We start from the raw sequence: 25,042 nt of genomic DNA on the forward strand, positions 1-25,042 counted from the left end.
CACTGTCCACAGCCGACTGAGAAAATGGCACCGACATGGGTACCTTATGTAGAATCCAAAACCTGCGAGACCCGGAAGGCGGGATGATGACATTTTGCCTCTATTTCAGATCCGAGTTAGGCAGGAATAGTCGAGCCTGACTCGGATCGGTCTCGGATCGGGGGGGCTCGGGGGGGTTCGGATTTCAGAAATTCGAACCCGCTCACCCCTAATTTTAATATTATTTACTATTTTTCATTCCTTTCTTCACATTCTTTTGTTTTATATTTCACCTATTTCAATTGAAGAGATTAATACATGTAATACATACTAATAAAGTTTAAAACTTTTAAATTATATTATTGTGGTCACCAGTGCGCCCTCACATCTTCTTACTTTTCTCTTTGTGTTTTTATGTTTACAATATAGTATGTTTTTTTTAATGTCCTGTGTGTTTTTTCCTTAATAGCCCAATTGGTTGATATTCCTGTCAATCAGTCTTTCCTAATTGTGAATTAAGTGCTGTTTTGCTATAAAATGTAACCAGTAATGCGAATGTTCACTATGGCAATAATATTGGTTGCACTAATTTATGCTGCCCTCGAAGGTTAACAATGAGACAGGGAAGTGGAAGGTAACTGAAAGTGCATCTGAAAATTAAAACAGGGAACTCTTTTTACTTGTTAAAAGTACAAAAGGACAGAATTGGAACATTCATTATTTTTCTGCCCATGTTTCAGCCTGGTAACTTCTAGAACAAATTGAAAACTGATGTTTCTGTATAGAGCTATAGAAAATTGCAATTTTGCAAAGAATTGTGTATTTCCATTTTTATTTAGCAGACAAAAAGCTGTTTATCACTAATGGGGAGAAAAAAAGTCATGGTACAATACACTTAAACAAGGAACAAAGGTACAGTAGAGTAACCTCTGATCAAACAATGCAAAAATCCCTTGTGCGATGCCGTATCTCCATGACAATCCATTCCAACAAAATTAGTCTTAAAAAAAGAAACAAACACATGCTTGATAATGCAATTCTTTCTTTTCTAGCAAAATATGAACAGATTATGGCCAATCACACATCTCTACCTGAGTTCATTATTGTGGCTTTTTTTACTACAACATCCTATAAATCATATTTTTTTCTTGTGTTTCTTATGTTATATCTGATTGCTCTGCTAGCAAATTCTGCTATAATTTCAGTCATCTATATTGATAAACATTTACATACCCCAATGTATCTATTTATCTGCAATTTGTCCTTATTAGACCTTTGTTACACAACAGTCACTGTCCCTAAGCTGCTGAACATGTTACTGTCTGGGAATTACAAAGTGTCCTTCATAAAGTGCTTTACCCAGATGTATTTTTATTGGGAAAGTGTCAGTACTGAAGTTTTTCTTTTATTGACAATGGCCTATGACCGGTATGTTGCTATATGTAAACCCTTACACTATCACCTTATCTTCACTAGGAAACTTTGTGTGCAATTTACTGCTGCCATATGGCTATCTGGTTGTTTAAACTCTTTGCTAATTACATTAGCAGCCACAAATATGTATTTCTGTTATTCATATATAATCCACCAATTCTTCTGTGATGCTAAATCTCTCATGAAGATCGCATGCAACAATAAGGAGGAATTTTCTGTTGTGATTTATGTGGAAGTGTTGCTATTTGGATTTAGTCCATTCTTTATCAGTTTGACATCTTACATAATAATTATTAGCACCATACAGAAAATGAAATCCAGAGATGGCAGGAGAAAAGCCTTCTCCACCTGCTCAACCCATCTTACCGTCCTCACCATATTTTATGGGACAGCTATATCTGTGTATTTGATGCCACCATCAGACCACTACAAAGTCCTTGAACTGATCTTCACCATACTATATACTATAGTTACACCCATGTTGAATCCTATAATATACAGTCTACAGAATAAAGATGTAAAAAAGGCACTAAAGAGATTAATTGGGATAAATATATAATACATAATTCTAAAATGTTTAGTAAATATTTTATTGGACAATGAAATAGGCTGGTGCTATAGAAATAAATGTTAATAATAAATATTACTATTACGTTTGAAATATTAAAATATTTTTCTGTCAATTTTTGTACTATCTAACAGTTAAAAAATGATCTTCTAGAAAAATATGGTTCAAACATTTTTTCAAAGTAGTTGACAAGGCAATGCAAAGCAAGACCTAGTTATTGCTCTTTAAGTCTATGGGGTAGTCTCAATAAATCATGGATTGTCTCACTAGCAACTCTGAGATGGCAGCTAACACTCTTCTCACACAAAAAACATATACTGATATAAACAAATAAGTAGAATACCAGAAATATATTAAGGCCCACACCTAATTCTAACATCAACCATTTATCCTTCTATCACTGTTTTATTATTCTGTAGATCCTGACCTGGACCCTTGTGGTAGGACTGAAGTACACAGGAAATGTGGAGGCTTGATGATACTTTGGCTCATGAGTCTACACAGGAAAGTAGGCACACTAGTGACTATGTAGGAACCATGAACTGGTGATATGCATGGATACAGAACTGGAACCAGAGTGAACAGTCCAGATCCTCTGGATGAACCTTGTCTAGTGACCTGTAAAATCGAGCAATACCAAACACCCCAGGGACAAGGGTGACCTACAGAATCAGAGTCTTATGAAATCAGGGCAGAGCTTGAGGAAGCTAAAACCCTGATATTGCTCTGATTCAAGATCAGGAACTGGAACCCAATGAGGAACTCAGGTACTAAGAGTCAGGATAGGTAATATAGCTTACTTGACACCTCAGTGTACATGCCGTATACAGCACACTGAACCTTAGCCCTTAAACCTGCACCCTAATCAGAACAAGACCGAGACAATAGTACACAGCAAAGGGAAACAAATACAAGGCTAGCACAATAGTATAGCCATTCAAGCTGAATTAAACTACAGAGCACAGAGTTACCAGAGCACAGGGATATGGTACAAGCAGTACAAGAGGTGATGCACAGAAACAGATGGGATGAGATGCAGATGCTCATGCTGGCTCAGTAATGGAGCAACAGGAGTGCAAGTCTGTATACAGTAATGGCAGATGACAGTGGTACATAGTGGCAGATGGAATGCAGGTATTGGCTCAAAGAGAGTGCCAATGGATTTTAAATAGTGAGTACTCCAAAATGTAACCATAGATGTCACTGGAGATATAATAACAGGACACAGGAAGTGAGACCTGGAGGCAAGAACTATCCTGGGAAGGAACATGTTGGTCAACCAATAGGTTGAATCCAAAGGCTGGATTATATAGGGAATGGTGAAATGTCATTGGCCTGGCTAACCAGGTGAGCACACAGGTGCATCAGGCAATTACAGAAAAACATCTCTGAGGTGTTTTGAAGAAATGAGTTAGTGTTTCAATCTGTATGCGATGCTAGGATTCTGATCTTTTACACTTCCATAAGATAACCTACATGCTGATACATGATTATTCTATATTGTGTATATGATACAAAATAACCAATAATATGTACCTAATTCTAACAATAGAATGAGCAGACATGAAAAGGGTATATACTGTATGAGCACATTAATAAGATACTGCTTGGCAGGTAACCGGGTTTACAATCTATGTGCCTTATACAAAGAGGTGAATACTTATAGCGGAACTGTACCCGGACACCTTTATAGGTTCTCAGATCACTCGGCTGATTCTGACTTGGGTGGATCTTTTTTCTCTGACTCAAATAGTGAGTTTTAGCATAGAGTACCTACGCTGAAGCAAGTGTATGCATTTTTGTGCATCTCCATCTGATTCTGAGCAGGACACATCTTTCCCGCTTTGCATGAAATTGGCGTATTGAGGCAGGAAAGGTGGTGGTGACAATGCAAGACTGTTCTGTCTTGTGTAAGTGTCATGAAAGTATTGTGGGAGTGTCCTAGCCATGTAGCTAGAGTTCCATGCAATTATTGGATATGAAAATGTAGTTCGCTCGATTCTGCTGACATAGTCATTAGATTGAAATCTGGATTTACCTTTAACTTAATTGCTGCTTTAACTTTAATCACTATCTCACTGGAATTGTGGCTGCTTCTAGCAATCACAGACTATTACAGTTTGCCCTCATCTATGCAATGGAGAGTACCAGATTCATGCCATATATTCCATCCCAAATGTAATATTTCTCAAATAATCCTATGTATATAACAACATAGTTCAGCATGAATCTGGTCCCCATGGCCATACCTATAAACTATAATCAAATGTGTAGAAATAATGTGTCAAAATAAGCTCAATAGTTTGTATAAGAAATTCACATTGTATTACTGGAGTCCCACTATCATGTGGCAAAAAATCAACTGATTTTAAACCTTTACTGTGAGGAATTTGCATATATATATATAAGTCCTGGACATTGTGTCAATAAATCATAGCCTTCACCTGATGTCAGTACCCAACCTTAGAATGAGAGTAGTGTCTCAATGTGGGGCCAATAGGAGACAATGGGGTATATTTACTAAAGTGAGAGTTTTTAGAAGTGGAGATGTTGCCCATAGCAACTAATTAGAGTCTAGCTATTATCATCTAGAATGTGCTAGTTAAATGTTAAATAGAATCTGATTGGTTGCTATGGACAATAACTCAATTCATAAAAACTCTCACTTTAGTAAATATACCCCAATGTGTTTCTGTAAAAGTGATCAACAAAATGTAATGTTGGCATTTAAAGACCCATTACCTTAACTTACAGGCATCCCAAGAGGTGCTGTGAGTGCTTTGTGTATTTTAGGTACAGGTACGTGTTAGAAATAGGCAAGATAGTGATTTTATTCAATACAAATTGAAATTTTTAATTGTAGATTACACTCTCAGCCAAGGCATTCAATAATAAAGTTTTTAATACCAATGAAAACAATTTTGTTTGGAGCAATCTTCAATGTGGTATAAGAAGATTTTTTTGCAATCCTCACTATTTGGGCCACCACTCTATCTCCCTTGTATGCACTCTTTATCACATTATTAGTGAGGCTTTGACTTCTAATGATATTACATTTGAATTACATATTTTGAGTAGGCATACTGCAGAATTATTCAAATCCTATATGGTTCTCTGGTGAAAAATGGCATCTATGACTAAATGAATATTCATGAATAAATAAAAGTATAGCTTTAAATTTGAAATTGTATAATTCACAAAGATGTGCAAAATATTGCCCATACAAATATATTAAAAAGATGATCCTTAGTTCTTGTAACATATACTGAGGAGTCTTGTTTTTTGTTGTTTGTTGAACCTATACAAGCTGCAGGCAAATTTGTGTAGTCTTTAGATAAGTCTTATGTAAGTCAACTAGTCAAAGATGAATGAAGTGGGGTGCGGGTCCCCGCACTGCCTACAGTAACTTAGCCAGTTAGTGGAGTCCTGCATCAATTTCCATTAGGTATAAAGATTTGAGTAGCTGTGGCACAATCAGTCCTTTCAGGTGCTTCCCCATCTGTTTCAATGTTGAATTATGTGCCAGGTGCTATGAATTGTTGGTGGTCTGTATGGAAAGACAGGAGCACAGTGTTGCTGTGCAGGCAATCCTGGTCAATGAGCCCCAGGGCAGAAGCATTAGCAATGTGCAGCAGCACCTACCTTACGCCTCTTGCCAGCAGCGTGGACTCCAAGTGTATTCTGTGGTCCAGAGGGATTTGTGATAGGTGCCACTTCCATAGGAGGTATGTCAAACACATTTAGGGATGGCCATTGGAGGGTTAACCATCAATGGTCACTCTTGATGGTACAATTAATGGTTAACCTTGATGGTATGAAACAGTTTACAGTACACAATTGTTGGTTTCACCCACCGACGGTCAGTTCTGCTCTATTATTAACCAGATAGTGGGCCAATCAAAGGTGGGAGTAGGGCTTTGTGGGGCTCATTGGGGTGATGGTCATAGACTGCATGTCCCAATGCCAGGTAGAGAAAAACATTTGGGAGCTATGTACCATCAATGGCAGAGAACCATTGAATCTGCCACTGATGGTAAAACCCTTTACCTTTTACAGTTAACCATCGATTTTGATGGACAGTATTAAACATATTTCACCTGGCCAATGATGTCAAGCTTCATAAGAGATTTTTCCCATAAGTAGTTTTGCAATGGGTTCTTTGTATTGACTAAAAATAATGGGTGCAGGCAGACATATTATCACATATCTAGTTTCTGTACATAAAAAGTAGAAATTTGTGCTGATCCTTGTGTTTTGGTTATGGATCTGGATTCACCTTTGTATTTTGGTTTTGCAAAACAGCCCTCAACTTTTTTGGTTTTGGACCAGGATTTTTTCTTAAAAAATTATAAAAGGTTTTTAAAAACAGCTAAAATCATGTAATTTTTGCAATCCAAAACCCAAGAATACTGAACTACTGGAAGATCAGAACCGCAACTCGGAATTATCCGGGTCTCCTTAGAAGACTGGAACAGCAACTCGGTTCTGTCTGGTTTCAAGAAATTCAGGTGGATTTGGATTTCTGGAGAACAGTCAGCACATCTCTAATAAAAAGGTACTGTTATTATGTACTAAAAGGTTCCTATGCAATAAAAAGTACTGTAAATCATATTATTCATTAAAAAAACTTTTATTTGCTTTTTCTTAACTTTCTCAACTGTACATTCTATAAGCTTAATCCAATTAAGAGCAAATTACTTGTGGTGCGAGTAAGAGCAGCTTTACACCACACTTAACAGTTTACTGAGGAGTCAGGTGTAAGTGAAATTTATTATGTGTATTTTTACACAAACACAGTTGAAGGGAATTAGTGGAGTCTTCAGGCTTGACATTAAGAACAACAAAACATTATAATAGTGTTGAGTCTAAAATTTAGGGGACTATATATTAATTATGTGATGGGGATGGGCCATCATTTATATATTGATGAGCCCCTTCACTGAGAGATAAATTGGTTTGGAGTGCCATTGAAGCTCCAAAAAGAAGTAGTATTAGGAGCCATGGCTTTCATTATTGCGGACTCTGTAAAATGTGCAGAATGGTTAAAGGAGATAGCAAAATTAAAGAATTTTAAGTAAAATGGATTACTTATCCTATAAGGGATTTATTACATGTAATTCAAAGAATACAATTTATGCTAAGGAAAGCCAATGTGGATTCCATTACATTGGAAAGACCAATAGGAATTTGAAAATTAGATTGGCTGAACATTTATATAACATACGGAAAGGCATTGAAACACATACCGGTCCTGTACATTTTAAACAGGTTCACAATTTAAACCCATGCCATATTAAGGCATTCTGGGGGATTGAACAAATAAATCCAACATGGCATGAAAAAAGATATAGAGAATTGTCTTGCTAAGATGGAGATAAAATGGGAATATAAACTTAAAACGTTGGTCCCCCATGGCCTAAATAGCAACTTTGAAATAAAATGGCTTCTATTGTAGTTTTTTTATATTTTTACTATTTTAGGGAGCCATCTTCATTTTCTTTTTATCACATCTGGTATTTTATATTCTATATTTTTTAAAAGAACATGTTAAATATTTTAAATACATTTAAAATACTTTTATTATTCAATATTTACATGTTATAAATTAAATTTTATGTTTTTATATGTTTTTTTAGATATTTAATGGACTCAAATGGACTCTTTGGTAACATTGAGATTGGTTACAATATACTCCGATGATTTCTGGTACAGTTATGGGAAATATCCAACTTATGGATTGAATGGAACACAGACCCAATGATGCACTTCCGGTATAGGGAGATGTTGAAATACATTGTATCATATCCAGTGACGCATTTCTGATCCGGTGGTTGGAACACAGAGTGTCATATCCAGTGACACACTTCTGGTTACAGATGGAGCTGCAAGGACAGTTTACAGCTGGATAATTTCCCAGTTAGTGGGGGTATTTATAGGAGCCTGATGTAGCACAACCTCATGCTACTGAAGAAGGACCAGAAAAGGTCCAAATTGCGTTAAGCTGAGGATTATTTTGGGGACTATCGGAGGTGGAGCGGTACCCTTTTGGGAGTAGAGCAACAAGTTTCCAGGACTTGTAGACTCCAACTTTAAGATCACCATCATATAGGGTGACCTTCTCCACTGTGAATTTCTTCTACAAACTATTGCCGTTATTTTGACACATTTTTGTACACATTTGTGTACAGTTTCTAGGTATGGCCATGGGGACCAAATTCATGCTGAACTATGTTGATATTTACATAGGATTAGTTGAGAAACATTGCCATCATATAGGGTGACCATCTCCACTGGTAAGACCTGTATACCTAAGAGTTTCAATATGGATATGGTGATATATGCATTTTTTAATAAATCGAATGTGAGTGCAATGTTTAAATAAATATGTTATTTAATTTGGAACCATTATTGCACTCTGTGTTCTTTATTCTGTTTCTATTTGAGATCTAAATTGTTTACTAGGAATCAGGAGAAACACTAGAGAACTTCAGGAGGAATTGTCATTTAAAGATACACCTTGGATATGGTGATATATGCCAGTTTGTTATTATCAAATGTGAGCAAAATTCTTGAATAAACATTCCATTTAATTCATGATAATATTACACTATGTTTTTTTGTTCCTTTCTTTGAGAGATAAAAGCATTGGAGGTTCGAAATCGGGGATGCATAAACCTCCTTGATAAATTCAAAGTGAAAAAGGAAAATTTGTGTAAGAGACAATAATAGCACAAAACTTTGGGCAACATATGTTTATGCACCAGTGTGGAACACTATTTTTTTAATATTTCATGAAGAAAGACTTTGGCTAATTGTGGTGCTGAAGGGAGACCAACCAGAGGTATTAAGTGTGCCACTTTAGAAAATTGGTCCACCATTACCCAAATCGTATTGTGACCATTGGAGGAAGGTAACTCAGAAATCAAGTCCATGGATCAATGAGTACATGGACTCAACAGAATCAGTAAGGGTCATAGAGGACCGAATGCTTTTCTTCAAACAGATTTGTGCTGAGCACAGGATACAATAAAATTACTGACATCCTTTTTCATGAATGACCACCAGTAGTAATGTTGAAGGAGTTTAAAGGTTTTATGAATGCCAGAATAACCTGAAAATAGAGAGGCATGGGTCCAAGCAAAAACTTTCCCAAGAGAAGGAACATAATTAACTTGAGTGTGTGCAAAAACTAGAGGACTTAGAATATGTTTTTTATGTTGACATTCTTCTTCATCCAGATGCAAAATCTAGAGAGCATGTCAGATTTCCAATTCTATATTCCTGGGTGAATTAGGGCCTTGAAATTAAACCTGGAGAATAAGAGAGATCAGCAGGCTTGCCTGGGATTAAGAAGTTGAGCCAACTTCAAATATAACAGATTCTTGTGATCTGTAAAAATAGTTACTAGGAACTTGGCTCCTTTTAAAAGATGTCAGATTTGGTAAAATGGATTTGGAGGGGTGATCCGGGAATGTGGAGAGCTTGGGAACTGATGGGATATGATATCCTGACATATGGAATAAATTTTAGATGTAAAGTAGATAGCAAAGTCAAGTGCAGAGCGCAAGGAGGTGAAGCGATGAGCTGGTGGGCAGAGGAGGGATTTGAAGGTGGTGAAGAGACACTGTGGATTTGAGGACTGGGATGAGATGAGGTTCTTGAAATATGACTGTTTAGAGTGGAAAAGAGCAGCACTGTAGGATGAGAGCATACATTTGAAATGGAGAAATCTGCCTTATAGCGTGATCTTCGCCACTGTCGCTCAGTGTTTCATAAACACTTTTGGAGGTATCTGCTGCTTTTGGAATGCCAGGGTTGAGGTGTAGTTCTGTGAGGGCGAGTAGTGATTGCCAGAGCAACAGAGACCAAAGCAGAAGTAAGGGAGGCATCGTATAGAGAAGCAGCTTGTTAAGGACAAAAGAGAGAGCGAATAGGGGAGAGAAGTGAGTCAAGCAGGGAAGAAAAATATAATGTATCAATAGCCTCAATGTTATTCTTAGTGATGGTGGCTTTAGGTGGTAGAGGAGGGGAAGGAGTGAGGGATAGGTTAAAAGAGAGGAGGTGATGTCAAAGAGGGGAAATGGGGAATTGGAGTAATCAGAAATATCACAACAGTGAGTGAAGACCAGGTCAAGTGAATGCCCACTCACATGGGAGGGTGAGGAAGTCCATTGGGAAAGACCAAATGTAAATGTGAGGGTAAGGAGTTTGGAGGCAGAGGATTCTGTGAGGATATCAATTGGAATATTAAAGTCACCTAGGATAATAGAGGGAAGGTCAGAGGAGAGAGAGTGAGGGAGCCAAGATACAAAGTTGTCAAGGAATTTGGAAGTAGGGCCAGGGGGATGGTAAATTATAGCTACTCTCAGGTCTACTGGTTGGAAGAGGTGTATGGCATGAACCTCAAATGTAGAGAATTGTTCAGAGGTTTGGAGATGGTTGGAGTAACCTGGGAAAAGAAGGACCCCAAAACACCACTATGGCAACCCCTGGGCTAAGGAGTTTGAGAGAAGGTGAGGCCCCCAGAGGAGAGAGCTGCAGGGGAAGTGGTGTCAGAGAGTGAAATCCAGGTTTTAATAATGACTAGGAGATGCAGGTTTTTGGAAATGAAAAGGTCATTTGTGGAAATGGGTTTATTACAGATTGATCTGGCATTCCAGAGGGCACAAGATAGAGGGACAGTGTTTGTGGGAGAGATGTGAATTATATTATCAGGATTGCTGTAACAAGAAGGACAGATTAATTTGGGTGACTGAGATGAATGTAGAGGAGAGATTGTGCTGGCACAAATGCTGGGAAGGGAGCCTGTAGGTGGGCAGTGGGCAGTGATGGAGTTTAATGAGATGTGGCTGGAGGTGGGGTGACATGGAGAGGAGGTTTGGAGGAGGGATTAGCGGTGGGGTAGTAGGACCCAGGAGCAGGGCCATAGGGAGGGTGGTGCAGTTGGTGCCTCTGCACAGGGCTGTATCCTCCAGGGTCACCTGCCGCAGACTTCCAGACTCCGGAGGTCTGCAGGAAGAGACCTCCGGAGAGAGAACACAGATGGAGGTTCCCACCCACCCCCCACCCCCTGGAGGGAGAGGTGAGTGCTCATGGGGAGGAGGGGGGAGGGGGGTTCAGAGAGGGGAAGCAGTGCTGCACAGGGTGCACTGCCATCCAGATATGGTGCTACCCTTGAGGGGTAGAAGAGAATAAAAGTGGAGTAATGGGAGAGGAGAGGGAGGAAGATAGACAGGAGGGGAGATAAGGGACGGAAGAGGTGGAGGAAAGAAGGAGAAATGATAAAGGTGGATGAAGGGGGCACAGCAGAGGATTAGGTAGACACTGAGTGGAGAGGGAAGTGGTAGAAAACATGGTTATGGTGTGGATGACTTTAATAGTTGGAGGAAAACTAGATGTATGAATAAAATATGAATGTGAGAGAAAGTACAGGAGATATGCATAAAAGCAAGTAAAGGTACAGTGGAGGAAAATGTGTCTACACAATTACCAAAGTTTATTATTGACTGGAGGAAAGGTGGAGATTTATTGGGGAATAAATGGAATATTAAAGTAAATTGTATTAGAAGACAGATGACAGGCTAAGCAAATAACTAAAGTAGGAAGACATTATTTTTAAGAGATAACCTGAAGTTAGCACAGAATACAGTATGTTTTGAGGTGTTTGTGAAACCAGAGAGCCAGACCAAATATTAACACGTAAAGTGTTAAGTTCTTATAGTGTGCAAACAGAGTCCAGTGATGAATGTCAAGGTTATGCAGACAGCAGTGGCTTGTAGTGAAGAGATTGTGAACTTACATTTCTTGATTATACTTTGTCCAAATGTTCTGGTTTTAGAATGGTTTGAAGTTAGAGTGTTCTCCTTCTGTTTAACTTCAGTTAACCCCCAGGTCCCAAACCGGCTTTACAAAAAGCCGAGACTCAAGCCTGCTACACGGCAGACTTTCTCCTGGAGGTTTAAAACACATAAGACAGGAATCTGGGATAAATGTCCCTGTCACAGACCACTTTACCAGTGATCCTATCACATATCCCCCCCCTTTGTTTCAACCTATGGGGCGGAACAACTGAAGCCCCCAAACAATGAACGCGTGACAACGCATCTGCTTTAGACAACAGGCCCCCTGGCCTGTGTTCCACTGAAAATGTAAAAGTTTGTAATGCCAAGAACCATCTCGTAATTCTCGCATTACTGTCCTTATTTTCGGACATCCACTTCAAAGGGGCATGGTCAGTGATCAATTTGAACTTTCAACCAACCAAGTAGTACCTGAGAGCCTCTAACGCCCACTTTATGGCCAAAGCCTCCTTCTCCACTGTGGCATCGTGTAGGCCTCGAATTTTGAAACCCTGTTCAACTTTCGGAAGTCATTGAAAAAATGCACACTCCCGTCGGGCTTGGAATCAACACAATGGGACTTGACCATTCACTATGTGATACTTCAATAACCCCTAACTCTAGCATATTTTTAATTTCTTTCAACACCGATGCTCTTGGTGCTTCTGGTAACCTATAGGGCTTTAGATTAACTTTATCCCCTGGGTCAGTGATGATGTCATGTTTAACGACCAAGGTTTTCCCAGGTATGTCAGAGAACAACACCCTATTTCTGACCAGAAACTCCTTGACCTCACGTTGTTGAATTGCTGACAGGGTTTTTGCCACTGTCACTTCGGGAACTAAGGGCCCTGGATTTACTGGAGGGACTCGGATGGCCGACAGTACCGTTCTATCTTTCCAGGGCTTTAACAGATTTATATGGTATATCTCTTCCGGCTTTCTTTTCCCCGGCTGGAAAACTTTGTAATTGACCTGTCCCACTCTTTCTAAGATTTCAAAGGGCCCTTGCCAGTTAGCCAAAAGTTTATTTTCCACCGTGGGAACCAACACTAACACTCTGTCCCCAGGAGCAAAGCTGCGTAACCGAGCATAGCGGTTGTATACCCTCTGCTGTGCCTGTTGTGCCTGTTCCAGGTGCTCTCTCACTATTGGCACCTCTATAATAGGCAATGGAACTAGTGGACCCTTAAAACGTGGTCTGGGAGCATGATACTGACACTCAGGGCAGGATGCGCAAAAGTCAGATACCTCTTTATGAAGCCCGGGCCAGAAAAACCTCTGCATTATTCACTCAGTGGTTTTCTCTACCCCTAGATGGCCTGCCGTTATATGCCCATGGGCCAGATCCAACACTGTTCTTCTGTAGGCTTTGGGAACTATTAGTTGTTCCACAATATCTTCCCCCTTCTTAGTCACCTGATATAACAATTCCTGACACATTACCATGTGGGGTTAGGACAAAGGACTATCAGGGTCTACGGATTTACCATCAACTACTTTTACATTCTCCCTGGCTTTTACCAAAGTAGGGTCATTCAACTGCCCCACGGCAAAGACCTCTCTTCTGACCTCTAAATCAGGCAGACAATCAACTGGCCCAACAACACTTCCCACCTCAATGGGAGGCACATCAGTTGGCGGGCCACCGTCACGCTCCGCATTCTCTAGTTCGCCAATCATAGTAGAAAAAGGGAATAACTCTGACTCAGAAGAAACTCCCTCCTCCACTACATCGACAACCTTCTCAAATGGATCGGGGTTGTTCACCTCTGGAACAAAACGGCTTTCCCACAACTTCCAGAAGTGAGCAAAGTCTCACCCCAATATTGCATCGTACATCAGACCATGTACCAAACCTACAGAAACTGTAGCAGAACCACATGGTGTCTCGATGTTCACCTCGGCAGTAACATAATATCGAGTATCCCCATGTATGCAGGTTACACCAACAGTTTTCCCCTCACGCCGCAAGGGGTTCAGCAGCTCAGCTTTTATAAGTGTCACCAAGCTACCAGAGTCTAACAGTGCCTCTACTCGGTTGCCATCTACAGTGAGTACACACATGTGCTTATCAGTCACAGCCTGCCGGTCAGCCATACAGGCTATCTGTGCAAAGAAAGACCCCCTGCGGTAGACATGAGCAGTATCACATTGCATAGGTTCAGTTGTAAGTGAACAATTAGCGGAAATATGGCCGAAGTCACCACACCGGAAACACTGAATCATAGTAATGTCTGGTCGTTTATGGGGCAATAACCTTCCTGGCCTTGCAGGCCTGTCTCCAGGTTCTACACCCTCAGTCTTAGGTACATCCCACCTCCCAGCACCCTTCTCCCCTGGAACAGTCTTACCAGTGTCTGTGGGAGTTCGCAGGTGCGCCATCGGGCTCGGTGGGGCATACTCATCAGCTCCTCAGCCGCCATGTACCTCTCCACCAGCTCGACCAACTGGTCCACGGACTTAGGGTCTGCATGGCTCACCCACTTGCGCGGAGTCACAGGTAATGATCGCAGGTACCGGTCCATCACGACCCTTTCCACGATCTGTGGTCCCGTTAGCATCTCAGGCTGTAGCCATTTTGAGGACAGATGGACGAGGTCAAGCATCTGTGAACGTGGAGGCTTGTCCATATGGAACTCCCAGCGGTGGACCCGTTGGGCACGAACAAAGGTGGTGACTCCCAAGCGAGTTAGGATCTCCTGTTTTAGTTTTTTATAGTCCTTGGCATCAGCCAGGCATAAGTCGAAATAGGCCTTTTGTGGCTCCCCAGACAAAAAAGGTGCCACCAGACTTGCCCACTGCTCCTTGGGCCAACTCTCCCTTTCAGCCATTCTTTCAAATGCGGCGAGATAGGCCTCCACATCATCGCCCGAAGTCATCTTTTGGAGGAAGTGACTGGCTCGTACGGAGTGAGTGGTGGTGGGAGGACCAGTATTAACATCTCTGGGCCGGGCGACCAGGTGCTGTACCACCTCTTTTATGGCCTGGCTGTTTTCCGCTAAGGCCTGGTGGGTTTCCTCGATGGCGACCTGTTGTTGCCTCTGGGCTGTCTCCAAGGCCAACAGTTGCACCCTGTTGGATTCCTGCTGAGCCCTGGTAGATTCCTGCTGAGCTGCTGTAGCTTGGAGCAAGGCCTTAATAATGTCCTCCATTTTGTCCTGGGTGTAGGTTGTAAGCTGAACCTTGCCTCTCTGAGCATTGGCTGACACCTCCTCTATGGGACTCCAAGGACACAGAGTTATTTCCACACTCACAAATTGGGTGTCTGTCCCTTTAATTTTTAAACGGAAAGTTTTCCTCTTGCTGCAACTTCAGTGTGTGTGGGTGCCCGCATTCTCCACCATATTGTGACACAGTTAGGTTAGGGGGTCCCTCTCCTGGGTAGAGGACTCCTTCCTTACACACACACAGCAGTAGGGAAGCAGCACACCAGTCTGGATGCAAGTACAAGCTGGTCGGCACCAGTCTTTATTGTACAATGTCAGAAATATAAAGAAAACATAAATATAAATCCTAGCCCTGTCGGGGCACTAACTTCACAGGTAGTACCCTCACTACCAGAACCTGGCAGGGCCTAATGCCCTCACCAGCAACAAAAGCACAGCACAACACTCACGGATAGATTTTCAAGTGTCTCTGAGCAAACTCCCTGTCTGCTCTCCAAGGTGAGACACTCAGCCCTAAACACACTAGGCTTATATTGGCCACTCTCAGGTGGAAACCCTAACAAGCCTGTTACCAGGCTGCGAGAACCAAAACCTGGAGTGGCCGTGGGTGGAGCCCTCCCTCTCCTCTCACCCACAACCCCCAGGTCCCAAACCGGCTTTTCAAAAAGCCGAGACTCAAGCCTGCTACACTGCAGACTTTCTCCTGGAGGTTTAAAACACATAAGACAGGAATCTGGGATAAATGTCCCTGTTACAGACCACTTTACCAGTGATCCTATCACAATATATATATATATATATATATATATATGCACTATAATGCAGCCATCTTTCTTCACCTAACATCCTATATATCAATAGTGATTTCTTATCTTTGTTTATTTTCAGACTATACATTAAAAAATATATAAATATATATTTATATTAAATCCTAACTTAATAATTAAGTTACAATACACTAACCAATACCCATAAATAGCTACTATATTCCATTAACCAATAATGATTTTACAATCTTTGGATACTTCATTCCTATATTGTCACCAGTATATATTATTGCTAGAACACTGGATTTTCTACCAATATTAACCCAATCCAGAATACATATCCCTAAATATACATATACATACGTATACACATACACAGATATAATCACATATATATGTGCCCAAATACTAGCACATTTATACATACAAAAGAAGAAAAAGAAGAAAAGAGATACCAAGAGATCTGAAAAAACAGGTAGATCGGTGATCATACTGCATTTAGTTTGATGGTATCAGTTAAGCAATAAGGGACCAATGTTTGCATCCTGAATATCCAGTATGCCTCTCTCCTACATAATCAGGCATATCTGTCCCCTTCCCTTTTAGTGCTCTCTATTTGTTCAATGGCTACAATACTGATATTTTCCATCCCTCCTTTGGAAAACTCAGAAATATGTTTATACAATATATTATTTTTAATTTTCTTCATAATATTCCACCTGTGTTCCATAAATCTAACATTCAAAGCTCTTGTGGTTCGGCCCACATATTGTAGGCCGCACCCACAAGTCAATATATATATAATACGAAAGCAGATTTATAATTCAAAAAGGTTTTAATTTTGAATTTTCTAAGGATACAAATGATCCGATTTCTACTGTTTTCCTTTCCATATGTTTGCAAGTATTACAATTAAGTCTTCCTCATCTGTGGAAGCCTTGTGGTCTTTGTGGTATCCAAGTATTAATTTGTTTGAGGGGTTTCTTACTAAAAAAACTAACTGACTTTTAAGGTTATCTGATCTCCTAAAATTGACTTGATCGCTTAGATCTGGAATCGTATTCAAAGTCTCGTCAAGTCTCAATAAAGGGAAGTTATTCTTAATAATTATCTTAATCCTAAAGGCCTCACTATTACAGTATGTTTTGTCACAAATGCCATGGATCTATCTTTACCTTTTTCCTTTTCCTTTTTAGTATCATTCAAAAGGGCTTCTCTATCTAATCCTTCAATTGATATTAATGCATCATCTAAGACCTTTTTAGGATATCCCTGCTCCACAAAAGCACTATAAATTAGATGCATGTTCCAAAAAAAGTTCAGGCGTGGAACAGTTTCTTTTCAACCTAAGAAACTGTCCCTTCGGTACATTGTTTTTCCACTGTTTCAAGTGGCTACTTTGATAATTAATATATTTATTCTGATCTACCTTTTTGATATATGTTTTTGTTGAAATGGTACTATCCTTTATAGTCAGTGTGATATCCAAAAAGTTAATCTCTACTGGGTGTGTATTACTAGTGAACCTAATTCCAAAAATAATTTGATTTAGTGAATCTACAAATAAGTGACTAGGTGATAATGCTTCATCCCAAATAAATATTAAATCATCAATATACCATCTGAAGAGGACCAGTCCCACCCCCAGCCCGCTCCCCCACACATGGTACTCCTCAACCTACCCATGAATAGGTTTGCAAAGCTGGGGGCAAAACTGGTTCCCCGAATTTGTAAATAAAATTGCTTATCAAATACAAAAAAATTGTGATATAATATAAATTGAAAAGCTTGTAAAATAAATGACCTCATATCCTCCGTCATAGAATCATCCCTCATTAAATAAAAATTTACCGCATTGACACCTAATTCGTGATCTATATTAGAATATAAAGATTCTACATCACATGTCATAAATACATAGAGTAGGTGGATTTCCATTGAATATTTTCCATTAAATTTAGGAAGCCTTTTGTGTCCTTAATGTAGGATCTCAATTCCCTAATGTATTTCTGTAAAAAAAACTCTTAACAAACAAGAAAAGTGACTTGTTAAAGAACTCACACCCAAAACAATAGGTCTCCCCGGTGGACAACTTAAAGTTTTGTGTATCTTGGGTAAAATAATAAAATGTTGAAGTGACGGGGTGTGGTACAAATAAAAACTTAAAAACCTCCTTGGATATCATATCGACCGCAAAGGCATCTTCCAGAATGGTTTTTAATTCCCTCTGGAATATAGCACCTGGATTTCCCAATAGTTTTCTGCAGAACAGGGTATCATTCAACTGTCTATAGGATTCAGCCAAATAATCAGATGTGTTTAAGACAACCACTCCTTCTCCCTTGTTTGCTTGTTTAATCATAATTTTAGGATCATTGGACAATACATTTAGGGCTTTTCTTTCTTTTAAGTCTAAATTATTCCTTAGTATTTTTTTCTCTGTTTCACTACACCTCTTTCTAAAATCCTCCAATGTACTTTTGTAGAAGCTTTCTACATAAGGCCCTCTATACTGAAGCGGGTAAAAATCTGATTTTTGTTTAAATCTATTGATGTTATTTGTTGTAACATCAAAAATTAATTCCGTTTTGTCCTGTTCTTCTGACTCTGTAGCTAAGGAATATAATATTTGTAATGCTAGATCATCAGTGGAATCTAGGACGACAGAGAACCCTGTCTCTCCCAGTTTTTCAATGATTTTATAGCGAAATAATACTTCCTGCTAAGAGTCCTTACAAATTGATTTAGATCCACAAAAAGGTTAAATAGATTTGATTTATTTGTTGGGGCAAAATATTATAAACATGATCATTTCAATTAATTATTATGCAGCCACAATGATTATATGTCTTTGGGAAAGTGCCTACAGAGCATGAATTAACTGCACTAGAATATTAATTATCGATTAAGGTATTAATATTAATATTAATATTAAATCTATATATTGGAAGTGTTGTGCAGAAAAGCCAAGAGCATATTGCAGATATACAATGTATTTTTATATATGAAATGTGTTTTATTTATTATTTTATTTATTACTAAAGCAAATATTTATTCCTGTTGGTTAAACAGGGCCTTCTCTTCTTTATTGAAGTGTTTTTTGTCTTGTAATATTGGCTGTTTACTGTACTGATGTTTTGTTTCTTAATAGTTTTACTGACATACTTTACCTTGAAATATCTTTAGCTATAAGGCTATGTATCTTGCATTCAAAAGTTTACATAGTAAAACAGGGTGAAATTATAGGGAATTGATGGGGTAGCCACCTAGGGGTTCCCACACTGCCACAAAACTTTACCTGACCTGGCTCACTTTGCAGCAGTGGTGGATCCACAGAGACATTCAGAGGGATCTCCCCCCATAACACTTCAATCTTGCCCACTACCACAGATCGCTCTATAGCAGTCAATCAGAGTGCCAGTGTGTAGGATATTAATAGATAGGTTACATTTAGTGAAAGCGTGTTAGTCTTGTGTAGAGTGAACTGTGGAATACACAGATTGTTACATGTGCAAATATCCATCTGATTTCAGATACATCTCTTTAACCAAGAATAGGGCTTGGGAAAGTGGTGATGATGTCTATGGTTTGAACAGTGTGGCAGCATAGATCCATGCAGCTTAACATACAGTATATACATATTAGTTCCATGCACACAATGCTAGCACAAATTCAGTCAACTTGCATTTAATTATTTAATTCTGCATTATTCCCTGTATGTTATGTAAAAAAGATGGTAAAATAAAATCATTGCTGTTCAATAGGTGTTCAGACAGTTATTATTGTTAATCTGTTTTAGGTAATTAAATCTCTATTAAAAAAAAACCATTAGAGTAGTATGATGGTGGGATGGAAAACCACACTTCACTTCCCGACTTCCAGATTGCAGCCTTTTCTACTAGTTCAATATATAAACCTCTTTTTTTTACTGTGTTATATGTGACTGGGCTGCTTGCAAATTCTGCTATAATTACAGTCATCTATATGGATGAGCACTTACACACCCCAATGTATCTATTTCTCTGTAATTTGTCCATAATAGATATATGTTACACAACAGTCACTGTCCCTAAGCTGCTGTACATGTTACTGTCTGGGAATTACACAGTGTCCTTCATATAGTGCTTTACCCAGATGCATTATTGCCAACACAGAGATCATTCTTTTGACCACAATGGCCTACAACTGATATGTTGCTATTTGTCAACCCTTACACTATCACCGTATCTTTAGCAGGAATCGTTGAGTGCAATTTACAGCTGCCATATGGGTATCTGGATGTTTAAACTCTTTACTAGTTACTTTGTCAGCCTTAAATTTATCTTTTTGTTACCCATATTTAATCTACCATTACTTCTGTGATGCTAACTCTCTCATGAAGATCACATGCATCAATAAGGAGGAATTTTCTGTTGTTCTTTATGTGGAAGTGTTGCTATATGGATTCTGCACATTCTTCATCAGTTTGATGTCTTATATAATAATTATTAGGACCATCTTGAAGATTAGATCCAGAGATGGCAGGAGAAAAGCCTTCTCCACCTGCTCATCCCACCTCATGGTTATCACTATATTTTATGGAACCGTTACATCTGTATACTTGATGCCACCATCAGACCAATACAAAGTCCTGGATCTGACCTTTACCATACTGTATTCAGCAGTTACACCCATGTTAAATCCAATTATATACAGTCTACAGAATAAAGATGTAAAGAGGGCACTAAAGAGATCTTTTTGGATAAAAATATGATAAATAATTCTAAAATGTTTAGTAAATATTATAATGTATAAAGGTAGAGTATAATATTTAATTTTCTGTCAGCTTTAGGACTATCTAGCAGTTCAGAAATGATCTTCTAGAAGAATATGGGGGCAAACAATTATTTAGTTAAAAAGACAATGAAAATTCTGTGGGTCTGAATTAGCTGAGTGTTGTCTCATGAGCAGCCCTGCAGTGGCAGTTAACACTTGTTACTTGCACAAAATACATAAAACTAAACAAATTAGAATCCCTCAAATATTTTAAGCCCACACCTAATTCCAATATCAACCATTTATAGTATCTTTATAAGATAATATACATGCTGACAAATGATTATTCTCTAATGTGTACATGATACCACATAAACAATAATATGTATCTAAATCTAACATTAAACTTAATAGACATGGAAAAGGATACACAAGATACTGCTTGGGAGGTTACTAGGTTTACAATATTTGTGTCTTATTGGCCTGCTGTGAGGCCAGACTGATACAAAAAGGTGAATACCTATAGTGGCTCTGTAGCCAGACACTTTTATAAGTTCACAGGTCAAGCGAAAAAGGTCAATAGCCAAGGTACTATGAGATCTTTATTGCTCAATGTAAGCAAGTAACCACAATAATATTCAGAAATAACATCTAGTGTCACTTAATTCCAAGAGCCCTTCAAAGCCCAACAATTCTGTCATCTTAATGATGCAGCTTGTAATAGACGCTCACTTTGCACCACTGGGGTCCCACCATCCTGTTGGGAAAAAAAATCAACAGATTTTAAACCGTTGCTTTGAGGAATATGAGTATACAACTACTGGACATTAAATATCCAGAAATCATAGCCTTCTGTCCACATGATGTCAATAACCAACCTTAGAATGTGAGTAGTGTCTCAAATGTGGGGCTGCAAGGAGGCAATGTGTTTCTGTAAAAAGTGATCAACAAAATGTGATGCTGAATGTTATATACTCATTACCTAAAATTATATGTCTCCTGCTAGGTGCTGTGAGTGCTTTTTGTATTTCATCTAAGTAATACAAATAGGCAAGATTGGGTTTTTTTTAAACAAAAATGTAAATTGTTTTTTGGTGATTACACTTTCAACCAAGGCATTCAGCAATAAAGTTTCTATTTATTCTTGTTTTAGTATGTCTTCAACCCCTTGTGTTCATATGCACCTTTATATTTTTTGGTGATATGATTCATTTGAATGGGTACAATTTATTTTTCTTGATTTTTTTTAATCTTTCCTGAATTCAGTGCTACAATGCTGAGTTTTTCTAATGTCTGAAGTGTTATGGTTAAATGGGTTGCTTGAAACTATTTAATAAGGAATCAGGTGTAAATGAAATTAATGATGTGTATTTTTGCATAAACACACAGGGCCTGATTCAGACGCACTCGCGAGTGCTGAGTGCTCACAAGCGGTTCAATGGTGGCCCAGTGCGCATGCACCTTGATGGAGCCGGCTCCGTCGTGCGCATGCACGAGACCTGGATAGAGATGGGCAAACCGTCGCTCCGGGTCTCGTACCAAAGGGGGCATGCTGTCGATGTTGAGCGACAGCATGCCCCCTTTGGTGGGTGTGCTGGGGGGCGTGGCTGCCCAGATGGAGGTGTTCCCATGGGAACACCTACCGTCCTGGGCCAGCCCCACTGACATCACAAGTTTGAGCCAAAAGCACTCCAGGGCTTGCGGCAATGAGACCCTACCACAAGGGTTTCATCGCAAGCCCGATGGTCATGATGGTCTTGACAATCGCAACCATCTTCCTGGCCGCTCGCTATAGTTGTGGGTGGTCACCCACAGCTATACGAGCGGCCAGGAGGCCACTCTAAAAATCAAGAAGGACGGCCCTGATTCAGAGCGAGTGCCCTGTCATAGCGTCTGGCTCTGAATCAGGGCCACAGTTGCAAGGAATTAGTGGAAACCTCAGGCTGGAGAATAAGAACAGCAAAACATGGTAATAGTGCCAATATTAATGGGCCTATGTATTAATGTTCATTGCAGTCACAACAGACTTTTTCTATAATAACAAAATGTCCCCTCTAAGTACTAACTCCTGGGAATGTGACTCTGCATGCACACAGTGTCAGTTTCTGGAGATGGATGAATATGCTTCCATAGGCATAAATTGGTTTACTGTACATCTGAGGATGGTGTAAACCAATGGCACCAAGTTCTGAAAAAATTCACTCTGAGTTCTGGGTTATTAATAATAGACAGAGTTTTGAAGATCCATAAAGCCCTGGGAATACTATTTACATCAATATATTTTTCTAACAATATTCTATCCTAACAGCTCCTTTCAATTTTTAAAAGATTGTCCTGTTTACCAAATCCTTTAATTCTGAATCAACATCTTCCATGACTTTTAAAAAGGGAATAAAACAGGTTTTTTAAGAGGATGTACCATATATATTTTTGTAAAAAAGGTTGCTTACATTTTAAGGGGCCGATATAGCAAGCCCATTTTTTCATACAATTATGCAGAAAAAGTAGTTCCTGCAAATTTTATGTATTTTGCTATTTACTAATAGCCGAATGGATGCGATTTCACAGAAATCTCCTGCAAAAGGCTCTTTTATGCTGCAGCGAACAGCCCTGATCATTATTAATCTGTCCCCTATGTACCAAACTAGTTGGCAAAAACCATTTTATGTCTTTGGATTCATCTCCAACAGCCGCCATCTTTTTCCCGAATATGAAACTGTGTTCATGCCCTTTTTAAATAGTTGAATAACACTATGTAATACAAATAAACAGCCATTGGCCATTTGAAGAGCAACTTTAAAAAGGACTGTGTGCCAGAGGATGAAAGGTAGGCATATACTGTATATGTCTGGGAAGCCAAGTTATGCCCTCAAAAATGCCAAACTGCAAACTGGAGGAAGCTGAGGAGTTCATCCTAATTTTTCTCTGAACAAATCTTTTAAACATCACTATCAAGGTGCAGTACATGGGGCCTCATTTACTAATTATTTTTATTTTTATTATTATTATTATTATTATTATTATTATTATTATTATTATTATTATTATTATTATTATCCTTTATTTATATGGTGCCACAAGTGTTCCGCAGTGCCTTACAAAGTACATAAATAAATAATTTGACAAGTGATTTACAGTACAATATAGGACAAGGACATGGATAATATATATTGCTACCTTAGTGACCATAACACCTAGATATGCAACAGAGCATAAGCAACCAAGTGTTAGGTGCCCTGGTGGGGGGTAAGAATTAGATGAAAGTAAAGTAAGGATAAGCACAAGAGGGTAGAGGCCCTGCTCATAAGAGCTTACATTCTAAAGGGGAGGGGCAGACAAACAGATGTGACACAGATGGGATAAACAGAGAGGAAGTAGCGTGTTTCAGCAAGTTAGGATGGTAAGGCTTTGATGAAGCAGTGGGTCTTGAGAGCCCATTTGAAGGATTGTAAAGAGGTGGAGAGTATGATGGGGAGTGGGAGAGAATTCCAAAGGTCGGGAGCAGCACAGGAAAAATCTTGGAGTGGGAATGGGAGGAAGTAATCAGTTGGCATGAGAGGCGGCATGCATTACTTGAGTGAAGGGGGCGGGCAGGAGAGTGGAGGGAGATGAGGTCAGAGATGTAAATGGGAGAGGAATGGGTTAGGGCTTTGTAAGAAAGTGTGAGAACCATGTATTGGGTTCTAACAGGGAATGGGAGCCAGTGGAGGGCTTGTAGGAGTGGGGAGGCAGATGTAGAGTATTTGAAGAGGAAGATGAGTAGAGCAGCAGCATTGAGGACAGACTGGAGAGGAGAGAGATGGGAGTTGGGGAGGCTACATAGGAGGAGGTTACAGTAGTCCAATCTGGATATGACCAGGGAGTGTATGAGGGTTTTGGTGGCATCCTGTGTGAGAAAGGGTCTAATCTTTGAAATATTTTTGAGATGGAACTGACAGGACTGTGAGAGGCTCTGGATATGTGGTTTGTTGGAGAGGGAGGAGTCCAGGATAACTCCATGACAGCGTACTTTGGGGCTAGAAGAGATAGTTGAACCATCAATTGTTAAAGAAATAGTGGGAAGTGAGGTTATGTTGGAGGGTGGGAAAATGATCAGCTCAGTCTTAGACATATTAAGTTTAAGAAATTGCTGGGACATCCAGGAAGAAATAGCAGAGAGACAGTTGGATATATGAGTGAGGAGAGAGGGGGAGAGGTCATGGGAGGAAAGGTAGATCTGAGTATCATCAGCATAGAGATGATAATGGAGGTCAAAAGAGCTTTCACCTAGAGAGGATGTATAGAGGGAGAATAGTAGAGGTCCAAGAACAGAACCTTAGGGAACTCCTACTGTAAGAGGCTGTGGTGAGGAAGAGGAGTCATGAGAAGAGACAGAGAATGACTAGTCTGAGAGGTAGGAGGACAGCCAGGAGAGGGCAGTGTCACATAGACCAAGGGAGTGAAGGATTTTCAGCAGGAGAGGGTGGTCAACAGTGTTGAAGGCAGCAAAGAGGTCAAGGAGAATAAGCAGAGCGTAGTGGCCCTTGGATT

At 39.5% G+C, this 25,042-nt stretch overlaps 1 protein-coding gene across 1 annotated transcript; it reads left to right on the forward strand.

The window, feature by feature from the left end:
• Positions 1–1,048: 1,048 nt before the first annotated feature.
• On the forward strand, positions 1,049–10,683 carry LOC148534963 (olfactory receptor 1-like). Its single transcript, XM_088464843.1, has 2 exons — positions 1,049–1,951; positions 10,615–10,683. The coding sequence occupies exons 1-2, from the start codon at positions 1,049–1,051 to the stop codon at positions 10,681–10,683; spliced, it is 972 nt and encodes a 323-aa protein (XP_088320969.1).
• The last annotated feature ends 14,359 nt before the right edge of the window (positions 10,684–25,042 follow it).

This window comes from Taudactylus pleione, unplaced genomic scaffold, assembly GCF_031769625.1.
Source record: "Taudactylus pleione unplaced genomic scaffold, aTauple2 ptg000061l, whole genome shotgun sequence".
Classification (NCBI taxonomy): Eukaryota; Metazoa; Chordata; class Amphibia; order Anura; family Myobatrachidae; genus Taudactylus; species Taudactylus pleione.